This window comes from Papilio polytes, unplaced genomic scaffold, assembly GCF_000836215.1.
Source record: "Papilio polytes unplaced genomic scaffold, Ppol_1.0 DF824393.1, whole genome shotgun sequence".
NCBI classification, from domain to species: Eukaryota; Metazoa; Arthropoda; class Insecta; order Lepidoptera; family Papilionidae; genus Papilio; species Papilio polytes.
In genome coordinates, this window is record NW_013524811.1 from 286,245 (window position 1) to 296,515 (window position 10,271).

Here is a 10,271-nt window from a genome sequence, read left to right on the forward strand (position 1 = left end):
TTATTTGTGATTCACTAGTTTTCGCCCGCGACTCCGTCCGCGTGGAATTAAAAAAACTAAAATTGAGTAGCCTATGCCTTCTACCAGACTATCCTCTACGTCTATGCCAAATTTCATAGAAATCCGTTCAGCCGTTTTGGCTACAAACTCTAACAAACATTTATCCATCTAAACTAAAACGATGGCTACAATTATTTATTCAAACTATGAACACAAAAAATCAAAAATATTCCTTAGTTGTTTCTTTTTGTTGTTGCGTCTCCTGGGAACTGTCACCTGCGCCGGTGACAAGTAGCAGCGCACGACAAGATCATTGCCCGACACCTGTTACGTGTCGACATCTACGACTAGTAGCATTTACCCGTATTTCTATCATTATCAGATTCTATATTGTTGTTCAGTTAACTTTGGCGGCAATAGCAAACTATTGTTTCTATCAATTGACGCCGATTGCAAAACTACTTTGTTATCAAGCAATGATCACAGACGCGGTATGCGTCGTGGACGCGCAACGAGACAAGACACAGGTCATTCGTGCGGCGACGCTCGGCGCGGACGGACGTGCGGATAGACAAGCGAACACGTGAACACACACTAAACAACGCACGCACCCATTGGTGAGATTTGTTTGTTTTATTGTGTTTACATTATTATCCTTGGATTTTATACCAGTTACATTGTTTGAAAATTACAGATAATATTTTTTATTAATTATTTTGTCGCTGACATGATTTATGTTCTGCTACATTTCTGTTGAAATAATTTTATCTAGTTAAATTATTTTACTTCTACTAGTAAGAATATAATAAGATACATTTGCCTTTGCTTCCTATCTTCCCTTCCCCTCTGTGCTTAATGCGCTGGTGTCGACTTGCTGTTCCTGAGCCCTTATTTAAAAATCACATAAAAAAAAGAGAAAATTACATCCTGTGCTATTTCTATCATGTGATTACTGATGGAGGTTGCCATTAGTCGATATTAATTTTTTCTTAGGTTATCGACGACTAATATTTTGAATTGCTTTGATATCCATAAAAAAATTCGCAAGCAATCTTGGTATGGTTACGTTTTATTTTGACAACAACCACATAATAAGATTCTGATATGATATCAGTCAAAATGATAAAGACCGAATTAAAAAAAAAACAAATGTATCGCGGAAAAATGTGAGACACATTACTGCAATCACTTACAAATATACGTAACATAAATAATACGAAAACAATAGTTACTTAAATACGTAGGTATAACACTTATTTTTGTAAAATATATTTTACATATGACACTGGCAAGTGATGAATGTGACGACAGCGACTCAGAAACAAATCAATTAAGTTATTGAGTGTATTGTTCTATAAAACAATACATGTACAGAGCTGTCTCTGCTCAAACATTACTTCGGTAATTTATTTTTTCCGTCAAAAAAACGTTTTTTTTAATAAATTCATTCGGATATAATTTTATTAAACGTAACTTGAATTACACTGTGGCACATGGGACGTGTTTATGTATCTTTTGAGTGTGGGGGCTCAGGGTGGCTGAGAGCGGCCGAGCAGAGCAACTGCAGTCATGTGACGGCCGCGCGGCGCTGGCGGCGCCACTGTGCTCGCCGTATTCAATTAATAAGGCCTTGTGCCGCAACATACAAATATAATTCTATTTATAGGTCACTTCTTATTTATAAATAATAAACTGAGATCTTATTTAGACATCCTGAAATCACGCAGCGGCTGCATCTCGCTTAGTAACCATCTACTGGAAATTCACCTGACTATGTGACGTCACTCACCTTAACATTATTATATTTCATAGATAACATAGAGGACACATCACCGCGGTGCGCTCAGGTCAACCATCGCCGCCGGCTGTCGGCAGTCGACGCACGCGACTCTAAGTGACAACTAAATAACCTGTCACGATATCGCAATGAGTTAGTTAGTGGTCGCACGAATCGGCTTAAAAATAAAATGTTCAACATAATGTAATAGTTCGTTTCTATAACAAAATAAATTTAGTGTTCATACGAGTATTACACAGCATTCGTTGACAATTAGCGTCATAAGGATTTCTGTCGACTGTTCGACTGTTCAGTTTTGCGTTCCGTTTGCGTAAAGAAAGCTGGAACGTGACGCTTTACACGAGGCATTCTCATCTGTCTGTTTACAGATATAGTGAGGATGTCTGCAGGGATGGCGACGAGCGCGGTGCTGTCGCCGGGCACACGCATCCGCGCGGAGGTGGACGAGGAGGCGGTGCGGCTCCTGGCAGAGCGGCTGTACGGGATCTCGGTGCTTGAGCTGGTGGAGCTGCCGGGTTATGACGACCGCAACTACCGCCTCACTGAGGACCCCAACGTCAAGAACCCGCTCATTCTACGCCACAGCCCACACGGATACGTCCTTAAGATTATGAACTCCATGGACTCCAAGAATCTCGCCGTCGTCGAGGCGCAGAACGAGCTCATGAACTTCTTAAGTCAGTTCTCAATCTCCAATAGAATCTATTTAATTTTACTTAATCTCGTTTAAATAAATGTCATCGTAGCAGTGCCATCACTCCTCATGGATTTGTGTGTTTATACATTAGTCAGTGTCAAAAGTCATGTTAATATTTGCGAGTATGGTGAAAACGGAAACGCGTTGTCGTTCGCAGGCCGGCGCTCGGTGAGGTGTCCGGTGGCCGTGCGCAACGTGTTCGGGCAGCTGCACTCGCTGGAGACGCTGGGCGGCCAGCAGCACGCCGTGCGCCTGCTCGAGTACGTGCCCGGAGAGCTGCTCAAGGACGTGCCGCGCTCAGATGCCCTCTGCTACCAGCTCGGCGAGTTCGTCGCGAACCTCGACAACAAGCTACAAGTTAGCCCTCGACTCCAATGCACTCTGTACCTAAATGACTACATAACAGGTGGCTGATGCTTGCTACAAAGTCAATGTTCTGCAGCAACGCAGTCGCGGTGCGCTGCTTGTATTGCTATAATAACAAATTGAAACTGCGCGAGGCATCTTCTCTTATCTATCGTCACGTGTTATCATAACGTCTGATAAACATATTCAGATACAGTTTCAGAGAAGCTGACAAGTCTATTTTTAGCGCAAATTTAACAAAGTAACATCCACTTTCATTAATGTAACTAAGAAAAAACTTATAAATGTGGATGCGGTTCGTGAGATGTCAAGTAACCACCACGTGCATGATATGAATGTGACCTAACCGTGGTTTCCTCGCTGCTGCTATTGTAATATAGATGAAATAGACAAATGTAATGCAGAAGTATGTAATAGTCTAGATAGTACAGTGTGTGTCACCCTCATTCGACTTGACTTCGGTTCTGTTGCGTTTAAAGTAGAAGTCGCAGCGAGTACTTTGCGTGCGGGTTCAGTGATATCGTTGCGTGTTGCAGAGTTTCACGCACTCGGGGCTGGCGGGGCGCGAGCACATCTGGATGCTGTCGCAGGTCCCGGAGCTCGACAAGTTCAAGTACGTCATCGAGGATCCCGAAAACCTGGACCTCGTTGAGGAGGTGAACACTCTCGTCCATATCAATACTAATATTATAAAGAGGAAAGATTTGTATTTTTGTATGTATTTAATACTCGAAAACTACTGGGCCGATTTTAAAAATTCTTTCACCGGTAGAAAGGAAATTTATCTGTGAGTAACATCGGTTATTTTATTATTGCTAATGTTGAGGAACTATTAATAAACAACATATTTCTGGACCACGACGTAAAAAATTACAATGTTCTGACTTTTCTCGGCTTACGCTGCCTAAACCGTTAAAGATATTTATAATATATAAAAATGTTATACAAAAGAATTGTAGATCTCAAAAAGTTCTACAGAAAAGTCTGCATATACATATCTATATTTAAATGTTTTCTTATAATAACTACTTTTTCGTTTGCAAAATGAATTAAAACCCGCCCGCTATTTGTTTCTTATATAATTGCAGTGTGTGGGATAAAATTGTAACGTGTAATGCGTGGTTTGTCAGGTGATCGAGGAGTTCAAGTACGCGGTGGTGCCGCAGCTGGGCGAGCTGGAGCGCGGCGTCATCCACGGCGACGTCAACGAGCAGAACGTGCTCGTGGAGCGCAAGCCGCCGCCCAGGTGACTGCCTCGCCACGTACTTATACATACTCGTACACCACAGGGACTCCAATTTCCACAATCTCGTTGTTTGGTACTACACTGCCGAAGGATAAATTAAGGAGTCGAGAACCGAAGTTTCCTTTTGTAAAAGTGAAGACTATTGTGTACTAGTTGTTGCCCGCGACTTCGTCCGCGTGGTATTAGAAAACATAAGAACTATATAAATAACAAAAAGCTACGTATCCCTCGGGAACCGGACATTTCTCGGGGATGAACCTCATCCCATGTGTACCCCAGACTTTGTTTTATATCTGTGTCAAATTTCAATAAGATATGTTGATCCGTTGCAGAATGATCGAGTAAACATTAAAAAACTGTATTAATAAATCCCACGGGAACCGTAAGTATTCCCGGGATAAAAAGTAGTCTATGTGTTCTTCCAGACTATGCTCTAAACCTGTGCCAAATTTCATGGAGATCCGTTCAGCCGTTTAGGCTCCAAACGCTAACAAACATCCATCCATCCATCCGTCCATCCATCTAAACTTTCGCATTTATAATATTAGTAACGTACGATTATTTAACAGCAACGGCGAGTACCGCATCGCAGGCATCATCGACTTCGGCGACGTGCAGGAGTCGTACTACGTGTTCGAGCTGGCCATCGCCATCACGTACCTGATGCTGCTGACGGGGCAGCCGCGCAGCGCCGGCGTGCTGCTGGCGGGCTACGGCGCCACGCGCCGCCTGCCCGACCACGAGTACCGCCTGCTCAAGGTTTTTACAAACTTTTCATTGTTTCTGACACGTTACCTCCCGATAATCGCTCACAACTTTCCGGACAACCTACGGGGGGTAGGGCACTTTTCTTGACCCCTTGCCATCGCGATTTAATCAATAATCCTGGTCCTGAATGTCCTTCAGACATAGACGTAGAGGATTGTCTGGAAGAACGGGCTACTCAGTTTTGTTTTTTTTTTTAATTCCGCGCGGTCGGAGTCGCGGGCGAAAGCTAGTAATATTATAAACAGGAAAGATTTGTATTTCTGTATGTATTTGATTCACCCAAAGAAACTACTAGGCCGATTTTAAAATTAACCATTACAAAGGTAATTTAGTTGTGAATAACATAAGCTATATTTTATTATTACTTATCACAATGTTTTAACTTTTCTCGGCATACGCCGCTTAAACCGTTAGAGGTACACAAAATGATGTATGAAGGAATTGTAGATCTCAAAAAGTTGTTTGGAAAAGTCCGCGATATCTTATATCTATCTTTAATACATTTGTAGACGCTGGTGTCGGCGCGGCTGGTGCAGAGCCTGGTGCTGGGCGCCTACTCGCTGCAGCAGGACCCCGCCAACACGTACGTGTCGTGCAGCGCGCGCGCCGGCGGCTGGCAGCTGCTGCGCCGCCTGCGCAAGGCCCCGCCGCAGCCCGACGGCGACGACACCGACTGGCGCGCGCTCGCCGACGACTACCTCACGCGCAGCTAGCCTCCCCCTCCCCCAGCCAACTGGCCTCGCACTATGTCAAGTCGCATTACATACTATTGCATTTTATCTGTTTTTCGTTGAAAAAGTAAGGTTTTATTGTTGTAATAATGTTATTAATTCATAAAATAAATTAAATCATATTAAATTGTTTGTATTTTTGCCATTCACCAAGTCACCAAGAAATTCAAAATATAGCGTTGACGCTGCTTCTGCCGCACCCCAACAGCGCCATCTGTGTCGAGAATGTAAAGTACATATTCTTTGTAGATCATAGCCCCTCTGGTATTCCCGCGATACGGCCTCATAGCAGGCAGGTTCTCTCCTATCAATGATAGAAGCGTTGCTGGAGTTTCTTCCGCCACTTCTTCTCCCAGCGCTAACGCTTTCCGAAGTGGTAATAATGTTAGATGTATTAATAATTATAATAATGATCAGATAGCAGCAACCGATCAAGTCGAGGTTCAGCCCTCTCGGGCGCCCTTGAATCGGAATGCTAAACGCGTATTGAGTGACAGCCCAAGCCGAGGTCCCCTCTCGGGGACCCTTGTGCTAAGTCACTCCATGGAGCGACCACCGAAGCGATCTAAGAGCTCGGTGGCCTCCCAATCCGGTAATAATAACGAAGTAACCGCCCGAGCCGAGGCTCCTGAGGGAGCCCTCAAGCCTAGTTACTCATAAAACAGGTTTAGGCTAAGCGCCATCCGCGCTGGGCCACCTCAAGCCCGGTGAATCTGTAAATGCCTCTTCAAGGCAAACAGTGACAAATCAGTCACAAAAAAAAGCCCCTCTGGTGTTTGATCGAGGTCTTCGAGTTTGTTGTTATTGATCCGTTTTGCAGTAGTAGTAGTATAGCAGTAGACTTTTGTTTTGTTGGTCGAGTCGTTCAATTTCTGAACAACATTTTGTAGGAGATAAACAATTGGTCCTTCGTCAGCCGAATTTGTCGGACTGAGTATGAGTATATTAAGTTGGTCTTAATATCCGAGTCGGTTTGTTCAAGAAACTTCATATGTTTTAGGCGATGCGAGTCAATTCAATAGAATATAAAGCAAAAGCAAAAAACATATTTCTATTTAGAATTTACAGTTTGGACTTAGGACTTGGTGGATAAATAAAAATTTTGGGTTTGTTTAGAATTTGTTTCCGGTCGACTGTCAGCCATTTATAAATATTCTTAATTATTATTTTGAATTACCTCCTCTTATGTTTTGCTTTGTTTTGTTTTTTTTTAATACGTTGTTGTTGGCGTCGTTTTCACTCTGTCCTAATAGATGGCGCTGTGGCGAGACCGTCTTACACTAAACCGCGATGTTATGAATATCTCGCCACAGACCTAGTCGCCCGCTAGTCGCGGGCTCTTTGGTGATTTGTCGGTTGTTCTTTGCGTTGTTATTGTGGTTGTCATCGCGTTCTGTAGAAGTCGTTTGTTTCTGAAGTTTGGTCGTTGGTCAAGTCCTGGGGTTCAAATTCGGAACCCAAGTTTCGTAGGAAGTAGGAAACAAAATATGGTCCTTCGTTTGCCGAATATTTCGGTGTATAGTGTATTAGGTTGGACTTAAATATTCGACTTGATAAATTGAGTGTGTAAAGTTTTATAACTTCAAATAAATTAAATCACGGGTTTCAAGTCAGTAGAATATTTAAAGTTATTTTAATTTCAAATATTTAAAAACAAACTTGAGTTTGATACAATATTGGCTACAAATACATACAATTTTGGCTAGGTATCGTCGACTGTAAGCTGTTTCGTAAACAAAACAGTTTGTCAATTTAATTACATACCCTCTTAGTTTTGATATCTTTCTTCAATTATTTTGTTTGATCTGTATAGTGTTTTAATTTGTTTTATTAAAATGGAACAAGCTAATAGGTTAGTTAGTCTTCAAGAGGACAGAATTGAACAAATACAGGAAGCTCAAACTAATTATTTGAAAACACCCAAGTCTCGAATAACATTAAGTTACATCGAAACTCGCCTCGAAACATTGGAACATTTATACTGCTCGTTAACAAAGGGACACGAAGAAATATCTACGTTGATCCTTCGTGGACAAAGAGGTTCTGTCGATTATTTTAGTCTAGATAAATGTATTGAATTAGATGAACTTTATACGATTTATAAGACTTCGTTAAAGGAAAAAATAGTTGAAATAAATAAAGAATTGACAACAAGTAATGCACTTAGCCCGAGAACTAGTACAAGTACAGAAATAAAGTTGCCTACGATACAGATACCCATATTTGCGGGTAGTTATACGGACTGGCCATCGTTTAGAGATTTGTTTACATCTATCGTACACAAAAATACAACTTTAGGTAATGTTCAGAAATAACATTATTAAAGTCACATGTAGCTTGTAGCTTGTAGCGGGGGAAGCAGAACAATTATTTCGCAATTTTACAATTACTAATGACAATTACCTTAAAGCCTGGGAAACATTATACAATAGATTCGACAACAAGAGATACATTGCGAATAGTGTTTTCAAAAAAATATTTAGTGTAAAAACGATGGTTCTCTAATCAGCTCATCTATTAAAACAGTTGCTGTATACAACTTTGGAATGGCTCAATAGTTTTAAAAACATGGGAATTAATACGGATGCATGATATGACATAATTGTTTACGTAACTGTATCAAAGTTAGATCCGTACAGTCATCTATTGTGGGAGCAACACATATCTGCTGATAGCGAAAACATGCCGACCTTCCAACAGTTACATCAATTTCTAGAAATGAGATTTAAGTCGTTAGAAATGGTTGAAGATTATTCAAACCAAGGTACAAGTAAAACTAAAACATTTCACTCGTCAGTATCACCAGCGTCGTCAACCCCATGCACATTTTGTGATGGTGAGCACTACATTTTTCAATGTTATCAGTTTGTTAGACTAAACCTAGAACAAAGAACAGAATTTGTGAAAGAAGACCATTTATGTTTTAATTGTCTAATTTCCTATTATTCAGCAAAAAAATGTTTGAGAAGTACAAGATGCAATATTTGTAAAGGAAAACATCATTCTCTATTACATCCCAGGAAAAAGGAAACAACAACAAAAGAACACGAAGAAGAATTACACACCCAAGAAAACGAAAACATTGCTATCCATTTTTTAAAACAACCTGGCCAAGTTCTGCTCGCTACAGCACTGGTAGATGTAACTCAAAGGAGCGGCTACACAAACGTCTACCGTGCATTGATTGACCAGGGGTCACAGGCCTCTTTTGTTACCGAGGAATTAGTTAAGTCCGCAGGCCTACAGACAATGAAAACAAACAGCGAAGTCACAAGACTCAGTGAAGGGAGCCAACTACATACAAAGTATGTGGTTATGTTAAAAGTACGCTCAAGAACAAACCCACACTTCACTGTGCCTGTTAAAGCTTACGTATTGAAAAACATCACAAATAATTTGCCATTACATAAGTGCAACGTCCCAAACTGGCCGGAATTACATTCAATTCCACTAGCAGATCCTACCTTCAATGAGCCGAACAAAATAGATATCTTGCTAGGTGCTGAAGAATACACCCAAATTATTGATATGACTTTCGAGTTTTCGATAAGCGATTTTCGATTTTCGATTTTTCGATAAGCGTTATGCGCTATGCGCTATGCACTATGCGCTATGCGCTATGTGCATAACGCGATATGCGATTTTAGATTTTCGAGTTTCGAGTTTTCGATAATCGTTACGCGTTATGCGCTGTGCACTATGCGCTATGCGCTTTGTGCATAACGCGATATGCGATTTTCGAGTTTCGAGTTTTCGATAAGCGTTATGCGCTATGCGCTATGCGCTATGCACTATGCGCTATGCGCTATGCGCTATGCACTATGCGCTATGTGCATAACGCGATATGCTATTTTCGATTTTCGATTTTCGAGTTTCGAGTTTTCGATAAGCGATACGCGTTATGCGCTATGCACTATGCGCTATGCGCTATGTGCATAACGCGATATGAGATTTTCGATTTTCGAGTTTTGATTTTTCGATAAGCGTTACGCATTATCCGCTATGCGCTATGCACTATGCGCTATGCGCTATGTGCATAACCCGATATGCGATTTTCGAGTTTCGAGTTTTCGATAAGCGTTATGCGCTATGCGCTATGCACTATGCGCTATGCACTATGCGCTATGCGCTATGTGCATAACGCGATATGCGATTTTCGATTTTCGTGTTTCGAGTTTTCGATAAGCGTTATGCGCTATGCGCTATGCACTATGCACTATGCGCTATGCGCTATGTCCATAACGCGATATACGATTTTCGATTTTCGAGTTTTCGATAAGCGATACGCGTTATGCGATATGTGTTATGCGCTATGCGCTATGCACTATGCGCTATGCGCTATGCGCTATGCGCTATGTGCATAACGCGATATGCGATTTTCGAGTTTCGAGTTTTCGATAAGCGTTATGCGCTATGCGCTATGCACTATGTGCTATGCGCTATGTGCATAAAGCGATATGCAATTTTCGATTTTTGAGTTTCGAGTTTTCGATAAGCGTTACGCATTATGCGCTATGCGCTATGCACTATGCGCTATGCGCTATGTGCATAACCCGATGTGCGATTTTCGAGTTTCGAGTTTTCGATAAGCGTTATGCGCTATGCGCTATGCACTATGCGCTATGCGCTATGTGCATAACGCGATATGCAATTTTCGATTTTTGA

At 41.5% G+C, this 10,271-nt stretch overlaps 2 protein-coding genes across 2 annotated transcripts; both read left to right on the top strand.

The window, feature by feature from the left end:
* Window positions 1–508: 508 nt before the first annotated feature.
* On the top strand, window positions 509–5,733 carry LOC106110980 (hydroxylysine kinase). The gene is made up of 7 exons (XM_013292952.1): window positions 509–617; window positions 2,167–2,475; window positions 2,653–2,852; window positions 3,398–3,517; window positions 3,992–4,107; window positions 4,677–4,866; window positions 5,385–5,733. Exons 2-7 carry the CDS (start codon window positions 2,178–2,180, stop codon window positions 5,586–5,588), a joined length of 1,128 nt encoding a protein of 375 aa, XP_013148406.1. The 5' UTR covers window positions 509–617; window positions 2,167–2,177; the 3' UTR covers window positions 5,589–5,733.
* A 1,708-nt stretch (window positions 5,734–7,441) lies between these two features.
* Window positions 7,442–8,526, top strand: LOC106110789 (the record flags this gene model as incomplete). The annotated part of the gene is made up of 2 exons (XM_013292699.1): window positions 7,442–7,904; window positions 8,404–8,526. Coding segments are annotated over exons 1-2 (586 nt in total), but the record flags the coding sequence as incomplete, so codon positions are not given.
* Between the last annotated feature and the right edge of the window lie 1,745 nt (window positions 8,527–10,271).

Excerpts from the sequence above, each read along its gene's own strand:
- LOC106110980 (XM_013292952.1), top strand. The coding sequence starts at position 2,178 with ATGTCTGCAGGGATGGCGACGAGCGCGGTGCTGTCGCCGGGCACACGC. Across the intron at positions 2,476-2,652 it reads CGAGCTCATGAACTTCTTAA|GCCGGCGCTCGGTGAGGTGT; the intron begins GTCAGTTCTCAA and ends TGTCGTTCGCAG. Across the intron at positions 4,867-5,384 it reads ACGAGTACCGCCTGCTCAAG|ACGCTGGTGTCGGCGCGGCT; the intron begins GTTTTTACAAAC and ends ATACATTTGTAG.